The 26116-nt window shown below is 43.1% G+C and overlaps 1 protein-coding gene across 1 annotated transcript in view; it reads right to left on the bottom strand.

Annotated features, from left to right (window-relative positions):
* The window catches only part of LOC106571582 (MAM domain-containing glycosylphosphatidylinositol anchor protein 2), a 416194-nt gene that overhangs the window by 288959 nt on the left and 101119 nt on the right, over positions 1–26116 (bottom strand). Inside the window, exon 2 of the mRNA XM_014144816.3 lies at positions 8190–8329. Coding sequence (XP_014000291.1) covers positions 8190–8329 — 140 coding nt within the window. The remainder of the gene's footprint in view (positions 1–8189; positions 8330–26116) is intronic.

The raw sequence follows: 26116 nt of genomic DNA, 5'->3' as shown, positions 1-26116 counted from the left end.
AAAAGGGTGAAAGAAACAGAGAGAGAGAGGAAAAGGGTGAAAGAAACAGAGAGAGAGAGAGAGGAAAAGGGTGAAAGAAACAGAGAGAGAAAGAGGGGAAAAGGGTGAAAGAAACAGAGAGAGAGGAAAAGGGTGAAAGAAACAGAGAGAGAGGAAAAGGGTGAAAGAAACGGAGAGAGAGGAAAAGGGTGAAAGAAACAGAGAGAGAGAGAGAGAGAGAGGAAAAGGGTGAAAAGAAACAGAAAGAGAGAGAGAGAGGAAAAGGGTGAAAGAAACAGAGAGAGAGAGAGGAAAAGGGTGAAAGAAACAGAGAGAGAGAGAGGAAAATGGTGAAAGAGAGAGAGAGAGAGGAAAAGGGTGAAAGAGAGAGAGAGAGAGAGAGAGGAAAAGGGTGAGAGAGAGAGAAAAAGGGTGAGAGAGAGAGAGGAAAAGGGTGAAAGAAACAGAGAGAGAGAGAGAGAGAGAGAGAGGAAAAGGGTGAGAGAGAGAGAGGAAAAGGGTGAGAGAGAGAGAGAGGAAAAGGGTGAGAGAGAGAGAGGAAAAGGGTGAGAGAGAGAGAGAGAGAGAGAGGAAAAGGGTGAGAGAGAGAAAAAGGGTGAGAGAGAGAGAGAGAGAGAGAGGAAAAGGGTGAAAGAAACAGAGAGAGAGAGAGAGGAAAAGGGTGAAAGAAACAGAGAGAGAGGAAAAGGGTGAAGGAAACAGAGAGAGAGAGAGGAAAAGGGTGAAAGAAACAGAGAGAGCGGAAAAGGGTGAAAGAAATAGAGAGCGAGAGAGAGGAAAAGGGTGAAAGAAACAGAGAGAGAAAGAGAGGAAAAGGGTGAAAGAAACAGAGAGAGATCGAGGAAAAGGGTGAGAGAGAGGAAAAGAGTCAGAGAGAGAGAGAGAGAGAGGAAAAGCGTGAAAGAAACAGAGAGAGAGAGAGAGAGAGAGAGGAAAAGGGTGAAAGAAACAGAGAGAGAGGAAAAGGGTGAAAGAAACAGAGAGAGAGGAAAAGGGTGAAAGAAACAGAGAGAGTGAGAGAGAGAGGAAAAGGGTGAAAGAAACAGAGAGAGAGAGAGAGAGAGAGAGGAAAAGGGTGAAAGAAACAGAGAGAGAGAGGAAAAGGGTGAAAGAAACAGAGAGAGAGGAAAAGGGTGAAAGAAACAGAGAGAGAGAGGAAAAGGGTGAAAGAAACAGAGAGAGAGAGAGAGGAAAAGGGTGAAAGAAACAGAGAGAGAAAGAGAGGAAAAGGGTGAAAGAAACAGAGAGAGAGGAAAAGGGTGAAAGAAACAGAGAGAGAGGAAAAGGGTGAAAGAAACAGAGAGAGAGGAAAAGGGTGAAAGAAACAGAGAGAGAGAGAGAGAGAGAGAGAGAGAGGAAAAGGGTGAAAAGAAACAGAAAGAGAGAGAGAGAGAGAGGAAAAGGGTGAAAGAAACAGAGAGAGAGGAAAAGGGTGAAAGAAACAGAGAGAGAGAGAGAGAGAGGAAAAGGGTGAAAGAAACAGAGAGAGAGAGGAAAACGGTGAAAGAAACAGAGAGAGAGAGAGAGAGAGAGAGAGAAAGAAACAGAGAGAGAGAGAGGAAAAGGGTGAAAGAAACAGAGAGAGAGGAAAAGGGTGAAAGAAACAGAGAGAGAGGAAAAGGGTGAAAGAAACAGAGAGAGAGAGAGGAAAAGGGTGAAAGAAACAGAGAGAGAGGAAAAGAGTGAAAGAAACAGAGAGAGAAAGAGAGGAAAAGGGTGAAAGAAACAGAGAGAGAGGAAAAGGGTGAAAGAAACAGAGAGAGAGAGAGAGAGAGGAAAAGGGTTAAAGAAACAGAGAGAGAGAGGAAAAGGGTGAAAGAAACAGAGAGAGAGAGGAAAAGGGTGAAAGAGAGAGAGAGAGAGAGAGAGGAAATGGGTGAGAGAGAGAGAGAGAGAGAGGAAAAGGGTGAGAGAGAGAGAAAAAGGGTGAGAGAGAGAGGAAAAGGGTGAAAGAAACAGAGAGAGAGAGAGAGAGAGAGAAAGAGGAAAAGGGTGAGAGAGAGAGAGAGGAAAAGGGTGAGAGAGAGAGAGAGAGAGAGAGAGAGAGGAAAAGGGTGAGAGAGAGAAAAAGGGTGAGAGAGAGAGAGAGGAAAATGGTGAAAGAAACAGAGAGAGAGAGAGAGAGAGAGAGGAAAAGGGTGAAAGAAACAGAGAGAGAGGAAAAGGGTGAAAGAAACAGAGAGAGAGAGAGGAAAAGGGTGAAAGAAACAGAGAGAGAGGAAAAGGGTGAAAGAAATAGAGAGCGAGAGAGAGGAAAAGGGTGAAAGAAACAGAGAGAGAAAGAGAGGAAAAGGGTGAAAAAAACAGAGAGAGAGCGAGGAAAAGGGTGAGAGAGAGAAAAAGGGTCAGAGAGAGAGAGAGAGGGAGAGAGAGGAAAAGGGTGAAAGAAACAGAGAGAGAGGAAAAGGGTGAAAGAAACAGAGAGAGAGAGAGAGAGGAAAAGGGTGAAAGAAACAGAGAGAGAGAGGAAAACGGTGAAAGAAACAGAGAGAGAGAGAGAGAGAGAGAGAAAGAAACAGAGAGAGAGAGAGGAAAAGGGTGAAAGAAACAGAGAGAGAGGAAAAGGGTGAAAGAAACAGAGAGAGAGGAAAAGGGTGAAAGAAACAGAGAGAGAGGAAAAGGGTGAAAGAAACAGAGAGAGAGAGAGAGAGAGAGGAAAAGGGTGAAAGAAACAGAGAGAGAGAGGAAAAGAGTGAAAGAAACAGAGAGAGAAAGAGAGGAAAAGGGTGAAAGAAACAGAGAGAGAGGAAAAGGGTGAAAGAAACAGAGAGAGAGAGAGAGAGAGAGAGAGAGAGAGAGAGAGAGAGGAAAAGGGTGAAAGAAACAGAGAGAGAGAGAGAGAGGAAAAGGGTGAAAGAAACGGAGAGAGAGAGAGGAAAAGGGTGAAAAGAAACAGAAAGAGAGAGAGAGAGGAAAAGGGTGAAAGAAACAGAGAGAGAGAGAGGAAAAGGGTGAAAGAAAGAGAGAGAGAGGAAAAGGGTGAAAGAAACAGAGAGAGAGGAAAGGGGTGAAAGAAACAGAGAGAGAGAGAGAGAGAGAGAGAGAGAGAGAGAGAGGAAAAGGGTGAAAGAAACAGAGAGAGAGAGAGAGGAAAAGGGTGAAAAGAAACAGAAAGAGAGAGAGAGAGGAAAAGGGTGAAAGAAACAGAGAGAGAGAGAGAGGAAAGGGTGAAAGAAAGAGAGAGAGGAAAAGGGTGAAAGAAACAGAGAGAGAGAGGAAAAGGGTGAAAGAAACAGAGAGAGAGAGAGAGAGAGGAAAAGGGTGAAAGAAACAGAGAGAGAGAGGAAAAGGGTGAAAGAAACAGAGAGGAAAAGAGTGAAAGAAACAGAGAGAGAGAGAGAGAGAGACAGTCAGTCAGTGTCCCTGGCCTCCCCTGAGATTTTAATCAACACCTCCAGCTTCACACCGCATATCGCTATCTCTTTCCTCCTAGAGCCCTGACTCACAAGCCCTTCCCATGACCTTTTGACCCCTCCATGGGAACCTTCCCTAGCGATGCTCCTGCCTGCCAACAGGTCCAAACTTGACAGGCATCCCATAATAGGAGGCTGAGGTGTGTCAATGTCGTGAGGTTAGCAGTGTGTGTGTATGTGTTTCTGTGTGTTTCTGTGTGTGTGTCTGTGTGGCATGGGACAGAGAGCGCCATGCTGAGAGAAAGCGGCCGCCTGGTTGGACTAGAGCCAAAGCCTCCATCAGTGGGAGGGCCTGAGGGGTTTGTGGGTAATTTAGAGAGAGTTGCTTCTTGACAGACATTAAAATAATTCATCGCTGGTGAAAATTGTCAACGACGGCCCAGTTTAGTACGCAGTTGGCCATTCGCTTTGTGTGATACTGGCCCGCACAAGTCTCAGTCTGAGTAAAGGTATTACTCAGGGAACTGGTAGTTCTTACTGACGGAGAAACACAAGGTCTGTCTGGTAATGAGGACATGTCATCTTTGTGTGTATGCTTATAATAAAGTAGTGCAGGAATTGTGACATGACTTTATAGAGATGACCTTCAATGGCACAATGTCGCAATGACGATTAGACTTCAATGTCAAGTGAGGTCCATAGGGATCAGTGGCTTGGTGGATAGTAGTAGTTGCGGGTTCAATTCCACGTAGACTTTTATTTGGTGACACTTTACTTGACACCAAGCTTCATAACATGTTATGACACGGTGTGTGACCGTGTCATAATATGTCATAACAGCTGACATAACTTGTCATAACCTGTAATAATATAGTCCTAACATTTTCTTGACCCATATATTTACACCTGTTGTGACATACAATGCATTGTGTTATTGTATGGCAGGTTATGACACCTACCACTTTATTCAATTGTATTTTTTCCTGCCAACACGTTTCTTTTTGTTTGAAAGTTTGTTTCTTAAATCCTTTGTTGTTGTTGTAATGAATTCTTTACAGCCATGTCTTTTTCAGCATCTTTTCAAGAACTTGTAGAAAATACACTTTATGACACAGTCAAGAAGCATTATGACCATCCTGTGCCACTTTACTTGGACTAAGAAAATACACATTATGACACTGTCAAGAAGCATTATAACCATCAGAATCATATATGTCAGATAGGCCTATCACGTACATGTCCTTATGTCAGTCATCAGTCAAAAAGTGGGTGTCTTGTCCTGCTCCTGCCTTCATCCCAGTCATCAGCAACAGAGCATTGGGGTTGGTGCATGTCTGACATCAATGTTTGCGCAATTACAATGATAATTGAATATGGTCAATTTCAGAAAATGTTATATAACGTAAACATACTGTTGACAACTAGGCTATGGTCTATAACGGAATGTTTTGCCTTGTGTGGTAGGTTTTGACACTTATGTAGGTGTCATATCCAGACATAAAATAACGCAATATACTGTATGTCACAACAGGTCTAAATATATGTGTCATCACAGTGTTATGACCACATTTTTGACAGGTTATGACAAGGTATGTCAACTGCTATGACATATTATGACATGGTTATGACCGTGTCATAACGTGTTGACGCTAGATGTCAAGTAAAGTGTTACCTTATAGGTAGTATGTGAGTTAACTATAAGTTGCTTTTCATAACACAGCCAACTTCAATAAGAATAGATGAATACTTTCTTGTCCACTTTCCTTTCAGATCTTCGTTTTGCTTTCAACCCAACCCATGCAATTAAAAAATACAGCAGGAAGGTTCCTCCAAATCAAAACGATATCTTTTCTTTCGTGTCTAAAAACTACATATTACCTTTGGTTAGAATAGTGGCCTACTCAGGGCTACGGATCTGCTCCTCTCTTGGAGGAGGAACAAGTTAAGTCAAATTAGCATGCAGAAGAAGAAATGACAGAGCTTTAAGGAGGAGGAGAAGAAGAAGGAGGGGAAAAACAAAGCCACCCCGGGGCTAAGATTATGAACACGCTCAGACGATAAATTTTCCATTCTAATGGAAAGATGAATTGTTATTATTCACTTACAACTATCCATGATGAGGACTGACATCCCTTATGTTTTACCAACAGCCTCGGGACTAGTACACTAGTACAGACTACCCCCAAATAACCCCCTATTCTTCCCATCTACTTTGTAGCATGAGTCCCGACAACCCCCTTCACTCACACCAGAACCACCAGAGACCCAGGCTGCTCCATCCCTAAGCCCAGAATGACAGCCCTGTTCCTCCCATGCCATGGGATTTGACTGGGGCTCATAATGACTCGCTTTCAAAGGAAATCCTGCCTCTCCTGCTACTGCCATGTAGCCCTTTGATCTCTCTCTCTCTCTTTATCTTTCTCTCTCCTCTGTTGTACTCTCTCTCTCTCTCTCTCTCTCTCTCTCTCTCTCTCTCTCTCTCTCTCTCTCTCTCTCTCACTCTCACTTTTTCCCCCCAAAATGAATTAAGAGTATGGAAGTCAAGACGGTGGAAAGAACAAGTTGTCGCCACGGATGAGAGCAGAAGATGAATCGCGTGTCGAGTGTCTCACTAATTTAAGTGTCCTTCACCTTTTCAAAGGGAATATAAAAAGCAATAGCCTTCTCTGCATCCGCATCAACAGGACAGGACGTGTACAAAAGAATCGTAAATATATCGATCAAATGGGAACTAAATATGAATTGCTGTAAATGGAAGTCGATCCCATCCCCAGATACACATTGAATTTGTCTAATCAAGCAAATGAATACAGTGCTGGACACGAAGTACTTCTTAATTGATGGACATGAAGTATTTATTCATTTATTTGTGTCTGAATTGATCGCTTCGTCATTGCAGAGCTGGCATGATTCATGTTTTACATGACAGAGAATCGTGTCTGTTCTACATACTTATATCTTACTATCTGAATGAGCCCTTGATGTCTCATCACAGGTGGGAATAAGCATGTGATTGAAGATGTCAAAAGCTCAAAACTTTAATTGGTTGGAATCGCAGAGAGCATGGATAAAAAAATCTCCTTGTTAGGATGCTGAGGACCCATTCTGCTCGCTCAACCCTATTTACTCTGCATTCATATCACACAGCAGTGTTGTTTCCTGTTTTTAGTTATTTATTTACTTACTTGCGTTGCAATGTTGAGTTGGCAGACGCGGTTGCTGTTTTGTCTTCACACTTCTCATTAGATCTGCCAGCTTTTAATTAGGAATTTGCAGGTGCACAGTACAATACGGAGCAACAATAATTGACGGATTAATTTTATAAGCCGGTTTAGTGGGGAGACATGTGGAGTGAGAGCTCTGTGGTGCTGATACCAGTGGAGGCTCTTTAGAGGAGGAAGGCGAGGACCATTCTATGCAGTGAATTTTCAAAAATTGCTAGTGTGAAAAAGTTATCCTTTTTAAATAAAACTCATGGTTCTCACCCCCTTCTATAGACTTACAGAGTAATTATGAGGACTTCCGGAGGACGTCCTCCAACCTATCAGAGCTCTTGCCGTATTGAACTGATATGTGGTCCATCCAATCAAAGGATCAGAGAATGAATCTAATACTGAAAGCGTAAGCTACAGCTAGCTAGCACTGTTGTGCAAAAAGTGTGGTGAGTAGTTGACTCAAAGAGAGAGAAAGACAATAGTTGAACAGTTTTGAACAAATTCATTTATTCAAAATGTAGGAAGAAGCAGCAGGGGGGAGAGAGAAAGAGAGAGAAAGAAAGATAGATAGATAGAGAGAAGTAGCTTTTTCTTTCATTTACTTAGCTAATGTGGCTAATTCAGACTACTCAACAACTTGACTCAAACAGAGAGGAATGCTATTTATGTTAGCTAGCTGGCTAAGGCTACCCAACACTGCAACTCTTCCAAGTCAAGGTAAGCTTTCGGTTTAATGAATATATTGCCACCAGGGCCCGCTGGTGTTTCTGCTAGCATTGTACACTGCATGATTGTACACATTAATTGAATTGTGGGTTTACTAACGCGTTAGTTATAGTTTGTTTTCTATAATGTTAATATGGTGACAATGACGCAGGCTGTTTAATGTTAGCGGTTATGGTATGAAGGTTTGGCTTGAAGAGGTTTTTGCACCTGGTCACAGACAGCTGTTGTGTTGTGCACTGAAGTCCACAAGTGAAGGGACAAGGTGAGAAGAAGAGAGAGCATAGATGCAAGAAGGTGTCATACAATGAGCAAAGTGAGAGGCTGCTATGAAAGTGCACTGTGTGTGCGGGTGATCAGGGGTATATTCATTCTGACGATTCTGTTCCAAAACGTTTCTATTGGACCTACCTCAATTTGACCAATAGAAACTCTCGTTTTAGAGAGTGGTGGGTGTTTGGACTAATGACTACACTTCAGATCAGCTAGATGCAGGCAAGAGTATGCAAGGCGGTATTGAATGTGACACTTTCTGCCGTATTGATTACTCCAATTTGTCTCTCGACCTGTGCACCTACATTATAAACTTTGATTTGTATGCTAGGTTGCAGCAACCTCATGATGCGTATAAGGCAAATTTGAGTATCATGTAGTAGCCTAAACCGATCAATGTTACATTGAGCTGGGTGAATGGAATATGAATGACAGTCATCCAATATGCTGTAATAGAAATAACGATATGCTCATATAAATAAAACAAATTATCCTCCCTAATCTTAAATGGCACATATCTTCTGAACTGGTTCCAAAGTTTTCATAGTTCAGAAAGAGAGTGTTGGGTGGAGTGATAAGTTAGTGTCCTGATTGGCTGTACAGAGTGATTGGCCGGTGGACTGACCTGTGGCCGTGGGTGTCCTGTGACCAGACAGGTGAGTTCCAGGGTCTCTCCCTCCCGGATGGTGTACACCCTCTCTGTGTGACGTTCTTCCTCCACATTACACGCGTGGCCCGAGTGCACAATGCGGACCGTAGGGGGTGCTGTAGAGGACAAACAGAACAGTTAGTACATCCTAATCATTACAAGCACAAAGTCAAAGAAATTAACTCACACAATTTGCTGGGGAAAGAAACTGTGTGAAGAAATGAGTGAAGAAACAACATTTTTTTCATTCTATGCACTTCCCCTAAGCTTTTTATCTTGGTGTATATGTTTCCCATGGTCCTTCTCTCTCTTCGACTTTCCAAACGTGGAGAAATCTGAATCGATCTAGATGCTATCTGGATGGACTCCGAGGGACAGGTAATCAGTTTTAACAGAGTCAAGGGAGTGGCGCTGAGGAGGAACACGCACGCGCAAACACACACACTTCCCCCATTGATTTCTGTCTGTTTGATAAAATGATCACCCAGCTTGGCCCCGTGATGACCTTGTTATGATACACACGATCCAATATCTGTGGGGTCTGGGGCCTGATTTTCCACAGTCACGGGTTTAGCTTTTTTTGGGGGGGATTATGGTTCAATTGAACAGCATCTACAGGTAACATGTATCCCGTCAACACTCAACATGCCTATTCATCTTTATTTGATAGCATTGCAGGTAGTCTGTCTCCTCATTAAACATCAAAACATCTACAAACAAACCTCTAAACCCAACAATCTAGCAATGACAACAAAAAAAAAGAAAATGAAAAAAAAGTTTTGTGATCAAATCTCTGTGCGTAAAAGAACCATATTTCTCAAACTGTTCTAGTGAGTTGTCCAGAGAAATAACATAAATCATTTGTAACAAGGTTTTTGGGAGAAATAACCTGTGCAATCCCTCTCTCTCCAGTAGGTCCTGCACAGCCAGTTGTAACTCCACTACTCTACAGCGCGTCCATCCCCATGTAATTACAGCACAGGTGTGTGATGTTTTTCTCTCTATTCCTTACGCTCGGCTGACCATGCTGATATTTATGAGGACTGATGCTGCCTGCGGTTCACCCCTGTGTAGAGAGAGAGAGAGGGAGGGAGAGAGAGAGAAGAGAGGCCCAGTGGGATCATGGGCAGAGAGGCAGGGGTGGCGGCCAGATCAGGTCAATAGTCCATGTCTCCTCTACCTCAGCAAAGGAGAGACGGAAGGTGAGCCTGGGGATGCACGCTAGGCCCACTGGGCCGTGTACGATGGGATCGGATTAATTTGACCCCTAGAGGCTGATCATAGGTCTGTGAATTAGTTTCTCCCTCGAATGGTTTAGGTTGGACCGTGGAAGGTAAACTGAACTCAAATCTGTGCAGTTTGGGTAAAAGGAGTCTCGTCATTAGTCGCTTCAGGGCATGAGCAGTGAACAAAACTTGGGGTAAAGGGAAAATGTAGTAAAATCAGATGGGAACATACAGTCCCTTTCACCGTATCAGTGTGGTGTCCTGTTCCAAAACACTCAGTAGACTCACACCCTGAAGCAGAGATCCAGATCGTCCCCAGATCTTTCTGGTCTCACAACACGCTAATAAGCCTAGCGATTATGTGTGTGTGTGTATATATGTGCATGTGTGTGTTTATATGTGTTTGTGTGTTTGCGTGTGTGTGTGCACGTCTGTGTGCATGCGTGTGTCGCAACAATCCTCCTGTAGGCTGCATTTGGACTCCCAGACACAGTGCATCTGCACACGCTAACCCGAGACGCTAATCACACGCCCACCTCTTACTGCACCACTGTGACTGTTCACTGTTTGTACTTTACTCAGCTTGTTAGCGTAACGCCCTTAAATAGCATTTAGCACGCAAACTGCTACGTAGACTGATTAACACCGAGACTGACGCCAACAACAATTGCTAACTAGTCATCCACATGGACAGAGCCTGCAGTGGGTCTTGCCATTTGGGGATAAATCCGCCAGCAGTGCATTCCAGAGGGGGGAAAGAGGATTGAAAGCGAGAAAAGCTTCACACACGGCTGCCACTTAAAACAAAGGAGGTTTAGGATAAGACCCTAGGGCGCAAGGCAACACGGTGCTAATGTAATTTACTCCAATAAGCCAGTATCTCTACAACATGCTATCAGTCCTGAGACCAGCACAGAGCAGCAGAGGAGGAAACTGGAGAAACAACCGTAATGAATGATCCTCAGAGATGCAGTAAGAGCACCCATACGCGCACGCGCCCCCACGTGCACACAGCCGCACACACAAAAATATGAAGCACATGAACAAATAAAAAGCTTATGCACACACACAAGTGCGCAGATGCAAGCACACATGCACCAATCAATTGCTCACTGCTCCCATGTGCACACACAGCACACTTGACACTTATGTAGGGCACTACATTGAGTGCCTCTCGCTCTCTCTCCAATGTTGTGATGTCACAACCTGACCTAACTAATCTTTTGGGCTCTGAGATATGTAGGGTAGACTAACTATACATGTACAGTGACCTATGCAGGGTAGATCGAGTACCAGTGAAATTTAGGCTAGCTGTTGTAGTATTTAGGGTAAGATGTGTGTTAGAGAGCTGCATTCCCTCCCGCGGGCCCCGACAGAGAGCATTGTGGCTTGGTCAGCATTTTTCATGATGCGGGCTGGAGCAGGATGAACTTTGGGATGAAAATATATATTTGTTGTTATTTCGAACGGTTGTCTTTCTGTTTTGTATGTGTTATATATTGTATGAAAAGCACCTCTCCGTTGCACTATTCACAAACTTTCATAGGACAAGTAGTAGCCTACCTCTACTCAGTAGCCGACCTCTACTCTTGTGTTGGGCTTGCAAGATCAAATGTGCTTATGTGTTGTCTCAATTAAATAGCATGTAGGCTATATGCATGGGCGGAGAAGCACCCGTAGTTGTCTTTCCATGGGAATTAACTTCCTAAATATGATAGGGTATTAGTTTAGGCTCCGACATTGACTGGAAATAAATGTTGATAACACAGTTATTTGTGTCTGCCTGCAAATTGTCTGGCTCCTAAATTATACAAGATTATTTCAAAACGGTTGTCTTTCTATTTTGCAGGCTATGCTTTATGTATTTTATTAAAAGCTCCTCTGTCGCAATAGTCATAAACTCTAATAGCCTAATTCTTGCTGATTTACATTCAGTAGGCTACCTTTATTCTCTTTTGTTGTGCCTGCGAGATCAAGTGAATCTGTGTGGTCTCAATCAAATAGCCTGTAGACTAGGCTATATGGGCGGAGAAACACGGCGCAGTTACCTTGAACTTCCTAAATATGATTTTCAATAGTTTAGACCTGACATTGACTGGAAGTATTTATGTTCAGACTCCGACATTGACTGAAAATATGTACAACACATGTAGGCCTATCATCCCGCTCCTAAAAGTTATGCAAAATGTAGCTCAAGTCAAGTAAGTGTCCACTCTCGTATATTTCGCCCCAACTCTACTCTCTTTCAAACTACGTCTACCCTATTGGCTGATATAGCCCAATAATACCAATAGCATAACGGGCCAAATGAGAATCTGTTGTATTTGTTTTCTTAGGCTATTTTTGCACATTTTGATCTTGACTAGGTTGACAATATTGCTGGGACCGGGCTGCAAAGCGAGCTGCGTTACATACACCTACAATAACATTGCAGGACTGCGGTTGGGTTCGGGGCCAGTTGTCGCGGTGGCAGGTGGGAGACTGACAAGAAGCCAGCAAGAGCAGCCGGGGGTGCAGTATGAAAAGCAGCGGGAGAGAGATGAAAAAATAAGTCCCGTGTGCAGACCTCTACTGTCTGTCTCAGATTGCCTGTAGTGTCAGAATCCCCTCCCTCCCTCCCACACACACACACATACACATCACAGCCCGGGGGAGTGTGTATGTGCTATAAATGAAATAACTTCCCCTGCAGTGAGGGAGTAGGGGGAATGTGTGTGTGTGTGTGTGTGTGTGTGTGTGTGTGTGTGTGTGTGTGTGTGTGTGTGTGTGTGTGTGTGTGTGTGTGTGTGTGTGTGTGTGTGTGTGTGTGTGTGTGTGTGTGTGTGTGCATCCATGTTAGCTTGTGTGTTTATTGGAGGAAGCAAAATAGGGTCCCACCGGACAGACAGCCTGGCCCTCCATGTCCCTAGCCGACAGAGGGGAGACGGGACAGCTTTATCCACGGACAGCCAATGGAGAGATTAAATGTGATTTGGCTAAAGCATGCCTGTCACCATGGCCCTGGACTGGCAGAGACAGAGAGGCACAGAGAGAGGCAGAGGGGGTTCTTGGCTGGGACAGAGACTCTACATTTGACAAACAAATGAATGTGAAAAAAGCCCAAACAGCTGGGTCTCGTTGACGCTAGGCTTAATGTCTTCAGACCGACCCCTTAAGACCATTAAACATGTTCTGCTAGTTTCATGGCCATGTTGGGCTTCTCAGCGTGGGTGCGTGAATGCTTGCTTGTGTGCGTGCGTGTGTGTGCGTGCGTGTTTGTTGAGCGAGTGAGCAAGAGAGAGACAGAGAAAGAGAGTGCAATTGGTGAGTGTGTGAGTGAGATAAATAGAGAGAGAGAATCGTGCACAAGGGAACAATAACATTATACAATGCCTAGTTTCTCTTTGTATCTGTTATCCCAACCAGAGTCATTATCTGGAGGCTGCAGGACCCATGATCCAGGACCACCACTGTAGAAGCTAAGCTTCTGCCAGCTGATGTCAGAACTAGAGATTGGTAAATCAGGGGAAAGATTACATCATAAAAGAGTACAGCAATAACGTCCTTGTGATTCAGGCTTGGATGTATTCTAAAACAAAACCTTATGTAGTCTCATTATAGGTGAACAACATGAATGGATAATAAGGGAAAAAAAACACAGACGATCCACCGATGGTTGAAACACTGTTACATTAAAACTCGGGGATCATCTAACAGTGCACAGGTAATCCCATTTTGTATCCGCCATTTTGTACACCCGGCACTATTGAAATCTGCTTGTATGTATGCAAACACTACCAGTAGCAGCAGAAAGACACTGACTCATATGGATGACACAACATTGGGTTGACTGTTCAGCACATGCATACACTATTACATCACTGTCATCAAGTAAACCTGACCAGACTTGAGTTGATCACTGTCCCTCAGCATGAGTTGCCAGCAGCCATTGATCACACCCGTTAATGCACTCACATGCGCTCCTGTCCCTAAACTGTTGTTGTAAATGACCCTTACAACAGTATTACATCAACATTTCATCAGCATTCCATCAGCATAGATCATCTAGGAAGACGGACTGTGAGAGACCAGCTGTGGAAGCAGACTTGGATTGAATACATATCTGTATGTATATCAAGAACCTTCATATACTTGATGTACACTTGATTTATCTTGTCTGTATGGAGCCAATGGAATACTCCCCAAAGTGCAAGCTCTGCCCAACCTGCACAGGAGTGAAGTGAACTCAAGCTCAGCTCAAAGTCTTTCAAAGTATAAAACAGGCAGCTACAGTAGTTCCACAGAAGCACTGAGAAGCTGTGCCCTGTCAGTGCCGCTGTCCATGGCGCTGGACCAGAAGTGCTGAAACTGCTATATATTGCTGTAAAGAATGTTATGATATTCTCATGTGGACTGCCAGCCTTGCTACTACAGCATCACTGACAGGATGACTCCTGTGAGTTGCTGAAACTCCTAGTTCCATAGAGAAGCCTAATGTCGCTGTATTGACAAGTCTTTAACAGCCATACCTTTCCAAAAATCATTCCACGTTCCTCTACTGTTTCCTTCTAACCGACAGCAGCTGAACTTGGGGGAATTCTTTGTGCTATTGGCATGCTGCTGAATGCTCTAGTGGATACATATTGATTGGCTGAAGTAGTCTTGTAGAGGGGACACTGGTGTGTGGAACCCTGCAGTGTTTACTTGTTTGATAGTGATGCCACATACGTGCATGTGTGCACAGACACACACACACAAACATACACAATCATGCCACACAATCATTCCAAATGTATGTATACACTGAGTGAATATCACTATTTACAGACGGATTATTGTGCAGAACCAAAATGCCAAATTGTATCACATGACGACAGTCACTATCACCAAACAATCACAAAACAAAGGTATATTTTATGTGTTATGAGGCCATACAATGGTATACTATAAAGACATTGTAAACATTGTATACTGTATCTTTATAATCAGATTACACACACTTCCTTACGTCAATACATGTTTACATCCCCATTATAAGGAATAAACATGTAGGGTCCAGGGTGGTACATATATATTGCTGTTAAGGCCTTATGACTTAACAGTGTCTAGCATCTCATGGTAGTGATTATTAAGAATACTTGTTTTACTGAGGTATATGGCTGTACAGAGCCTACTGACACATGTATAAACTAGAAATGACACAAAGAGACACAAACACAAACAAACAATATAGCATTGTTCCAGTTGACTAAGTCTCAGTTTTTCCCCTCTATCCTGTTCTCCAGTCTCTATGTCTGTGGTGCCACATTGGCATGATAGCCCTGTTGAGCCCACTTGATTTCCCTAAACAACCCTAATCGGGCATCTGTAGGGGAGGATAAAGCCCAGATTGTCTGGAACCAGGCAGCAGCTCTCTTATGATAGGCTAGATCCAACCAGCCCTGCAGAGAGATCACTCCAGATTCAAGTCTAAATGTGATGTTTTTGCAGGTCCCCAGGACGTCGGGAGACGCAGTCAAAACCGTCCACTGAAAAAAAATAAAACTCAAAACAAGTGCCTGGAGGTGGGATTGAACCTGCTGTCTATGAACCTGCGGTCACTGGTTAGACCACCGTGCCATCCTTTCACAAAGAAGTAGCAAAACCAGTTGTTTTTTGTTTTAGCCCTATCCCAAAACGTATCCTTAACTTAACCATACGGAATTAATGCATGAACTGTTAACCAATTGGAATGAATGCCTGAACTTCACCCTAGAGTTGTTTTTGTGAGCCTAAATCATCTGGAGCTCATGCTGGAGCTGTGTACCTAAATACAGGACGTCTGGAGATTAAGTTAGTTTATTAGTCAAAAATAGACGTGTTGTTCCAAGGACGTCAAGAAATGACGTGAGACTGTGATATCTTGTTGAGCCCTTGGATGATTGGATATAGCAAGCCAGAAGCTTCCTTTATGGTTGGTGACCGTCAGTCAGGAGCCAGGAAGAGCTTGCTGAGAATGGAGTTGCTATCTGGCAACCGTTGGAGGATTGGGTGTCGCCAGCCAACAAACTCTTGGGCGATTGGCTGCTGTGACCATGGAGCTAACTGATCGTCCTATCAATGGACACGGTGCAGGCTGGCTGCTGGGGTTGCCTGCTGGCAGGCTTATTTAGGGCTATCCATAACCCTGCCATCCAGTGGGGAGTTGTTTGTGCCATCCATAACTCTTGCATTTGGGGAGCTGTGCTGCTAAGCCCAGCCAGCAAGCCCGAACACTTCATTATTCTTGCCCAAGAAGTGATGGGTTTACAGGGCTCTCTCACCATGCTAGGCCACTAGATATGCCTGGTATTGGAAGACTAGCACTACTAACATGTACTGGGAAAATGTCATGCTGGGCTGTGTTTACTAAGCCTATCGAAATGAAACAGGAGTGGGGAGGGTATACTCTAGAAAGACTGGTATTTTCTCCGATTGATGTTTACATTGTGTTGATTGGTGCGTTGCCGACTTGGTATCGTGGTGGGTTTATTTCATGCCAAAAATGAAAACATCACATACTCTCCACTATTTCTGCTTCATATCTAAGGGTCAATTTTTTCATCCACCTCATATAATACACTGAGCAGAAAGATTAATGCAACACGCAACAATTTCAAAGATTTTACTGAGTTACAGTTCATATAAGGAAATCAGTCAATTGAAATAAATCCATTAGGCCCTAATCTATGGATTTCCCATGACTGGGAATATAGATATGCATCTTTTGGTCGCAGATACATTAAAAAAGGTAGGGGTATGGTTCAGAAAACCAGTCAGTATCTGGTGTGACCACCATTTTCCTCATGCAGCACAACACATCTCCTTTGCATAGAGTTGATCAGGCTGTTGATTGTGGCCGGTGGAATGCTGTCCCACTCCGCTTCAATGGCTGTGCAAAGTTGTTGGATATTGGCGGAACTGGAACACGCTGTCATATACATCGATTCAGAGCATCCCAAACATGCTCAATTGGTGACATATCTGGTGAGTATGCAGGCCATTGAAGAACTGGGACATTTTCAATTTCCAAGAATTGTGTACAGATCAGTGCGTCATGGGGCTGTGCATTATCATACTGTAGCTTATGCCTGCCCATACCATAATCCCACCGGCAAAATGGGCAGTCTGTTGACAACAGTGACATCAGCGTACAACCCGCCTACACGACGCCATACATGCTGTCTGCCATCTGCCTTCGGTACAGATTCATCCGTGAAGAGCACACTTCTCCGGTGTGCCATCAAAGTCGGTTATAACGTCGATCTGCAGTCAGGTACAGGAGCACGCAGATGAGCTTCCCTGAGACGGTTTCTGACAGTTTGTACAGAAATAATTTGGTTGAAACCCACAGTTTCGTCAGCTGTCCGGCTGGCTGATCTCAGAAGCCGGATGTGGAGGTCCTGGGTTGGTTATGGTTGTGATGCCGGTTGGAAGTGCTGCCAAATTCTCCAAAACGTCAGTGGAGGAGGCTTATGGTAGAGAAAATAACATTAAATTCTCTGGTATCATCTCTGGTAAACATTCCGGCAGTCAGCATGCCAATTGCACGCTCCATTAAAACTTGAGAAATCTGTGGCATTGTGTTCTGTAACAAAACTGCACATTTTAGAGGGGCCTTTTATTATCCGCAGCACGTACACCTGTGTAATGACCATGCTGTTTAATCAGCTTCTTGATATGCCACACCTGTCAGGTGGATAGATTATCTTGGCAAAGGAGAAATGCTCATTAACAGGGATGTAAACTAACTTTTGCACAAAATTTGAGAGAAATAAGCTTTTTGAGGTATGGAACATTTCTAGGATCTTTAATTTCAGCTCATGAAACATAGGACCAATACTTTACATGTTGTGTTTATATTTTTGTTAAGCACACAGTACCAGCAAAAGTTTGGACACACCTACTTTGACAAAATGCCAAGAGTGTGCAAAGCTGTCATCAAGGCAAAGGGTGGCTACTTTGAATAATCTAAAATATTAAATATATTTTGATTTGTTTAACACGTTTTTGGTTACTATGTGATTCCATTTCTGTTATTTCATAGTTTTGATGTCTTCACTATTTATTCTACAATGTAGAAAATAGTAAAAAATAAAGAAAAACACTTGAATGCGTAGGTGTGTCCACACTTTTGACCGTTACTGTACATTGATAAGCACACTAAAGCACATCAAAGACGGCAGTAACGATACGTAATAAAAGAAAAACGGCACTTCTAATAACCAATTTCACAGCATAGCCTGCTGAATTTGCAAGATAACTTTTCTTTCATGTTGATTCTGGCAAAAATGTAAATGTGTCACTTACTCGCCAATGGTTCAGCATTGTCACAATGAATAGTTCAGTGTTACACTAGCCATGTGCTACATGCACTCGCAGTTACAAGCCTTCTAGAGTTAGCTTGAAGCGGACGAGCAATATCCACCTTTGTGGTACAAATGAAGACTGAGCTGGAATGTGAAGCTAACCGAAACTGGCTAGCTTGTAGCTCTAGCTTCAATCATAGTATACCCCTCTGGTCTCATGCCTATTGGACTGTGTGTCGGAGGAATGCAATACAGTAAGACCTCCACACTAATAAACTCAGCAAAAAAAGAAACGTCCCTTTTTCAGGACCCTGTCTTTCAAAGATAATTCGTAAAAATCTAAATAACAAATAACTTCACAGATCTTCATTGTAAAGGGTTTAAACACTGTTTCCCATGCTTGTTCAATGAACCATAAACAATTAATGAACATGCATCTGTGGAACGATCGTTAAGACACTAACAGCTTACAGACAGTAGGCAATTAAGATCACAGTTATGAAAACTTAGGACACTAAAGAGGCCTTTCCACTGACTCTGAAAAACACCAAAAGAAAAAATGCCCAGGGTCCCTGCTCATTTGCGTGAACGTGCCTTAGGCATGCTGCAAGGAGGCATGAGGACTGCAGATGTGACCAAGGCAATAAATTACAATGTCCATACTGTGAGACACCTAAGACAGTGCTACAGGGAGACAGGAAGGACAGCTGATCATCCTCGCAGTGGCAGACCACATGTAACAACACCTGCATAGGATCAGTACATCAGAACATCACACCTGCGGGACAGATACAGGATGGCAACAACAACTACCCGAGTTACACCAGGAACGCACAATCCCTCTATCAGTGCTCAGACTGTCCCCCGTAGGCTGAGAGAGGCTGGATTGAGGGCTTGTAGGCCTGTTGTAAGGCAGGTCCTCACCAGACATCACCGGCAACAACATCGCCTATGGGCACAAACCCACCGTCGCTGGACCAGACAGGACAGGCAAAAAGGGCTCTTCACTGACGAGTCGCGGTTTTGTCTCACCAGGGGTGATTGTCGGATTCGCGTTTATCGTCGAAAGAATGAGCGTTACACCGAGGCCTGTACTCTGGAGCGGGATCGATTTGGAGGTGGAGGGTCCGTCATGGTCTGGGGCGGTGTGTCACAGCATCATCGGACTGAGCTTGTTGTCATTGCAGGCAATCTCAACACTGTGCATTACAGGGAAGACATCCCTGATGTGGTACCCTTCCTGCAGGCTCATCCTGACATGACCCTCCAGCATGACAATGCCACCAGCCATACTGCTCGTCCTGTGCATGATTTCCTGCAAGACAGGAATGTCAGTGTTCTGCCATGGCCAGCGAAGAGCCCGGATCTCAATCCCATTGAGCACGTCTGGGACCTGTTGGATTGGAGGGTGAGGGCTAGGGCCGTTCCTCCCAGAAATGTCCGGGAACTTGCAGTTGCCTTGGTGGAAGAGTGGGGTAACATCACACAGGAAGAACTGTCAAATCTGGTGCAGTCCATGAGGAGGAGATGCACTGCAATACATAATGCTGCTGGTGGCCACACCAGATACTGACTGTTACTTTTGATTTTGACCCACCCCTTTGTTCAGGGACATATTATTTCATTATTGTTAGTCACATGTCTGTGGAACTTGTTCAGTTTATGTCTCAGTTGTTGAATCTTGTTATGTTCATAACAAACATGTTAAGTTTGCTGAAAATAAATGCAGTTAAACGGTAACAATCAACCCCACGCTCTCCCTGGCACTCTCTCCCATTCAACACCACTACACTTACTGTAAATGTTAAACCCATCGTCTAATAGTCCATTAACTAAAGTGATATTGTTCATTGACTGTTGTCCTTGTTTGGCTGGCTAGCCTGCCTACCTGCCCACACACTGTCACAGATTCAGACACAGTCAGACCCAGACATACTCAACAAGATAAGAGGTCTGTTAAAATGGACTAGGCTAGTAGGGAGTATGTTCTGGTTGTGTCTCATTCGAGGAAATTGTTCTCTCCCATCTTCTCTTGCTAACTCCCTATCTTGCTTATTCTCATTTGCAGATCTGATATGGCTGGATGGGTGAATCTATTATCTATGCTATGCCTATCCACTTCTACCAAAGATATGACAGGGAGTAAATCAGGACTGTTGGGAGTGAAGTAAACATCTTTCTGGAACAAGACACAGCCCTACAGCTCTGTTGAGGGACCTGCAAGTAAGCGTTTCGCTGCATCGTTTACACCTGCTGTAACCTGTATGCATGACGAATAAACATTGATTTGATTTGAATTATGAGAGTGGCTTTAAAGGTCGACAGGGCCAACTACTGTCTCTGTACACACAGACATTTAGAGCCGAGCACAAACCCTTTCTGTGGCCAGATATACACAGGGACGTAATTAAATAAGATCTACTTTCTACTGGAAGGCATTACTAATGGAGGACAGCGGAATGGATGGGCCATACATCATAGAGGTATTATTCCTGCTGTGTGCCAATTCTCAAACGCAAATTGGATTACCTGCGCAACTAGCCGGGTTATCCAATTGTGAAACATACACACCCACAGCAAATCTGGGGAAACACACACACACACACACACACACACACACACACACACACACACACACACACACACACACACACACACACACACACACACACACACACACACACACACACACACACACACACACACACACACACTGAGCAAACCTAGTTAAGCGTGTACCACACACAAACACACACTCTGATCTCTTTATTTCCCCTTTCATAAAGTCCACAGTAATGTGATTTATGACAGAGAGAAAGATAATACAAACAGTACTGTGATGAAATCTCTGCTTTAAGCCCTTAGCCATGACTTGGTATGACTCTGTATCACGCTGGACTGTAAGGCTTTTTGTTGTGTTGTGAATTCTGAAAACATCGGACTTACGCCTGTAAACATTCTACTGGAACCTGATTTACGATTCTACAATCAAATGATGTATACAGTACATCAAACAAATCCTCAAATGAAATGGCTTACAGTTTGTACAGTTAATTGCTTCCCTGCATCCAATAAATAAGGTATGCTTGTTCAGACACGTCAGCATTTCACACACTATATCACTGCAATATCAAAAGCATTTTGCTGCACCTGCTTCAACATCTGCTAATCTGTGTACACGACAAATAAACTTTGATTTGATGCCTTCATTACACAGAACATTACAGCTAACCACTAATTGAGCACTAAAGGTTGTTGAAAACAACATGGCTAAGATGTATCCATCTTGGTAAGCCTGCCTGTCACAACCAATGCAAAGGAAACGTGAGTGTCACGTTTGCTGTCTTCAAACTCCCTATCATAAATAAGCCAAGGCGCAGCGTGCATGTAATTCCACATCCTTTAATCGAAGTGAAACCTTACACAAACAAACAGGTAAACAGAATCAGACCGTGGCGCAAACAAACACTCACAGAAATAAATAATTACCCACAAACACAGGTGGGGAAAAGGCTGCCTAAGTATGATCCCCAATCAGAGACAACGATAGACAGCTGCCTCTGAATGGGGACCATACCCGGCCAAACAAAGAAATAAGAAAACTAGATTGCCCACCCAAATCACACCCTGACCTGACCAAATAGAGAAATAGAAAGGCTCTCTAAGGTCAGGGCGTGACAGTGAGCTAGAATAGTCAATCTAGAAGGCAAATTCTATCTGTTTTAAGATGGTCAAGTCTGCAAAATAACTTGAATGTGTCCTTTGTGTCGATACATAGATGCTAACTATAGTCTCTGCAAACCGGTCACTACCACTTTCCGTCTGCGCATAGACAATTACGTGTAGTAGGGTGATATTGAACGCTTGGAACGTAGGTTAAAAAAAGTTTGCAAGCAGGTTGGTAGGTGGGGTGGTAGATGGGCGTAAACCACTGTGTGCAATTCCCGATTACACTTTTACTTTTTCCTGGTTCAGTCTTTATTTTAACCTCACTTTTAACAGTTGTTTTAACTATCCCTAACCTTTCTTAAACCACTCGCATTTCTCCTTATTTCGTCACGTTGTGGCTCCATTTCGCCTTGTGGGAAGACAGGTTGAAGTGTTTTTATATTGTGTGGTACAATCCATAACCCTATGATGTAGTTTTGGTCTCTGAATACATTAAGCAGACCCTCCCTAAGAGGCCTAATGGTATCTGCATCCTTAAGACTTTATGAACATACACTACATGACCAAAAGTATGTGGACACCTGCTGATCGAACATCTCATTCCAAAATCATGGGCATTAATATGGAGTCAGTTCCCCTCTGCTGTTATAACAGCCTCCACTCTTCTGGGAAGGCTTTCCACTAGATGTTGGAACATTGCTGCGGGGACTTGCTTCCATTCAGCCACAAGAGAATTAGTGAGGTCAGGCACTAGTGTTGGTCGATTAGGCCTGGCTGATGGTTGGCATTCCAATTCATCCCAAAGGTGTTTGAGGTCAGGGATCTGTACAGGCCAGTCAAGTTCTTCCACACCGATCTCGACAAACCATTTCTGTATGGACTTTGCTTTGTTCCCGGGGACATTGTCATGCTGAAACAGAAAAAGGCCTTCCCCAAACTGTTGCCAGAAAGTTGGAAACACAGAATTGTTTAGAATGTAATATTATGGTGGCGCACTAAGGTTTCCCAGGCCTAGCCCGAACCATGAAAAACAGCCCCAGACCATTATTTCTCCTACACCAAACTTTACAGTTGGAACTATGCATTGGGGCAGGTAGCGTTCTCCTGGCATCCACCAAACCCAGATTCGTACGTCAGACTGCCAGATGGTGAAGCGCGATTCATCACTCCAGATACCGTGTTTCCACTGCTCCATAGTCCAATGTCAGAGAGCTTTACACCACTCCAGCCGATGGTTAGCCATGGAAACCCATTTCATGACGCTCCCAACGAACAGTTCTTGTGCTGACGTTGATTCCAGAGGCACTTTGGAACTCAGTAGTGAGTGTTGCAACTGAGGACAGGCGATTTTTACTTCAGCACTCGGCGGTCCCGTTCTGTAGGCTTGTGTGGCCTACCACTTTGAGCCGCTGTTGTTTCTAGCACTTACATTTGACCGGGGCAGCTCAAGCAGGGCAGAAAATTTGACAAAGTGACTTGTTGGAAAGGTGTCATCCTCTGACGGACGGTGCCACGTTGAAAGTCACTGAGCTCTTTAGTACAGGCCATTTTACTGCCAATGTTTGTCTATGGAGATTGCATGGCTGTGTGCTCGATTTTATACACCTGTCAGCAAAGGGTGTGGCTGAAATAGCCAAATAAAGGGGTGTCCACATACCTCTGCATATATAAAGTGTATCTTGACTCAACCTGGTGTCAGAACATTTAGTATTATTCTGTATGTAAATCCAAGACACTCCATTTAGTATAATATGTTACGTTTCGTACGTTATGAATTATTTTGTGGATGTCCATCACCCATTTCGTTTGATATATTATGAATTACAATATGTATTATATTTTACAGATTAGCAAAATGTACAATACACTACAAATTTGCAAAACATACAATATGTTACGAATTTGCTAAATGTATGATATGTTATGATTTCTAGCTAGGTGGCTAATGTTAGCTAGCTCACTAACGTTAGTTAGGCTAGGGGTTAGGGGTTAGGGCTAAGGATAGGGTTGGGGGAAGGGTTAGCTAAAAGGGTTAAGGTTAGGGGAAGTGTTAGCTAACATGCTAAGTAGTTGAAAATGATCTAAAATTGAGTGTCTCGGAATTACATACAGAATATAACAAAATTCTCTGAGACCAGGTTGAGTCAAGATACACTATATATACAAAAGTATGTGGACACACCTTCAAATGACTTTATTTTGCTATTTCAGCCACACCCTTTGCTGACAGGTGTATAAAATCAAGCACACAGCCATGCAATCAAGGACCTTTTAACTGACCGCCTACAGAGGGTCCTCATGAATGGGGCCCTCTCTGATGAACTGACCCTGAACACAGGGGCGTCCCAGGGGTGTGTCCTTTCCCCGTTGTTGTTCTCTATCTACACTAATGAGATGAAGATCCAAGGAAACAATGTGAGCCTTTTCAAGTACACAGATGACCTGGCTCTGGTAGGACTCATCAGATGGGGACAACTATTTTAAACAGACCAAGCACCTTCAAGTGCCCTCCACATCAATGTGGAAAAAACAAAGGAGCTGGTCATCAATGGCAAAAACTTGCCAATGTCCCAACCACTTTCTCTGAATGACCAACCAGTGGATGTGGTTGAGTGTTTCAAATACCTAGGGACACAAATTGATAACAAGCTGAGTTTTACAGAGAATGCTGTTTTTAATCAGAAAATTGAAGGGGTTTGGGGTCAGCCAGGATGTTCTGGAGAGGGTGTACAACAGCTTGGTGGAGAGCATCCTCAGATTCAATATGACAGTCTGGTGTGGTAATCTGAGCGAGAGGAGCAAAAGCAAATTGACCAGAATGGTAAACACAGCCAGCAAAGTAATTGGTCGACCACAGACACAGTTGAGCAGTCTGTTCCACAAGGCAACCAAAAAGAAGGCACTGGCTGTCGTTGGTGACCCCTCCCACCCTCTACACCCTCAGTTGGAGAGGCTTCCCTCTGGCCGGCGCTTCAGAATGCCCACGGCCAAGAAGAACGTGTTCAAACATTCATTCGTTCCTTGTGCTGTTGGACTACTAAATGCAAAGTACATTGTATCAGTATATGTACTTATCTATCCAGTGCAGTTGGGACAGCGATTGGTTGCGAGTGAATGTATTAATGTCCTCTATGTTTTTGGTGTATGCATGATGGACTGACTGGTTGAAATGTGTATGATGTGAGAATGTATCCTTTTAATGGAAGGTGATGCCAAAGAAAAATGTCCATCCTGGATGGACAATTTGATTTAATTTATTTTGAGTAACAGACATATACAACAAAATGTACAAGGTGGACCCAGAGGATATCACTTGAAAGTATTCATTAAAACGCTTGTTTCCCAAAGTGGTCCTCGATGGTAAAAACAATAACACATATAATGATTAAAAGGCAAGACAAAATTACAAACAACCATAAATACATGCATTTATATTGACATGCTAAAAAGTGGCACCCTTCACTGCACTTCTCCCCTAACCTTAAAAATCAACCATATTAATTTCACATTAAAACAATCTATTAAGTGCACATCATACCGATCCTTCAAATAATACACCTGACCAGCAGTAGGGGGCAGTTTTATTATATTCTAAAAAGTAGTAAGTAGTTGAAAAGTTGCTAAAATGCTAAAGTTGTCCGTGATGAAATTCGAACTTGCAACCTTAGATTTTTACCTCAAGTAAAAATCTGTCCTATGTAACCATAAGAAACGTAACATATCATACTAAATGGAGTGTGTCGGATTTACATACAGAATAATACGGAATGCCTGACTGTACATTGTATAAGCTATAATGAATACAAGTATAAACGCACCATTCAACAATTACATTTTTTTTTTTTACAGATTAACAGTTCATAGAAGGAAATCAGTCAATTGAAATAAATTCCTTAGGCCCTAATTTATGGATTTCAAATGACTGGGCAGGGGCACAGCCATGGGAGAGTATAGGGCCACCCATTGGGGAGCCAGCCCCAGCCAATCAGAATGAGTTTTTCCCTAAAAAAGGGCTTTATTACAGACAGAAATAACTCTTCAGCATCCCCTAAACATTATTATTTTTTAGATGCTGAAAATCCGGTGTTTCAATGTCAAATGTTTAAAAAAATATTTTTCAGTCTTCTGTGATGTATATAAAGTGTAATATTGGGATGCAAACTCAAGACTGAATACATTGCAACTCTATATCTGACATGGTACAGGAGTCTTTTTTATGCCTATAACCATGTGAGTGAAGTGTATACTTTTGTTTCAATGTAGATTTGTTTAAGACTACCAAGAAACACTTTGTGTGACCCTGATTTAGCTCACTGCAGTAAAAGGTTAAAACATACTCATTACAGGAGGTCTTCCTCTCTCTCTCTCGCTCTGTCTCACTCTCTAGATATCCTTCTCTGCCTCATCCTGATTCTGTAACACCAAAGGTCTGAGGGAATAGCTTCTATATGCATCCGTTGGGCTGTAAACATGATTAATGTTTAATATATCGGTTGGTTGGTTTCTCTGTAGAAGAAGAAGAGGAAGAGAGCCTTGGGATCTGTGAGGCTGTGAGGCTGAATACGCAATCAATGGTTCTAAACTATTTATTTTTGAGTTAATATATGCTTATTTTAGTGTATATAAGTTTGTGTAAAAACAATCCGAACAAATGGGTAATAAAACAGTGATTTAATAATTAAAGTGGAATTGACAGAGTTTT

The sequence above is a fragment of the Salmo salar genome, chromosome 15, assembly GCF_965601325.2.
Source record: "Salmo salar chromosome 15, fSalSal1, whole genome shotgun sequence".
In the NCBI taxonomy this organism is placed as follows: domain Eukaryota; kingdom Metazoa; phylum Chordata; class Actinopteri; order Salmoniformes; family Salmonidae; genus Salmo; species Salmo salar.
Note: the sequence above shows the minus strand (reverse complement) of the source record. Positions and strands in the feature narration are given on the sequence as shown.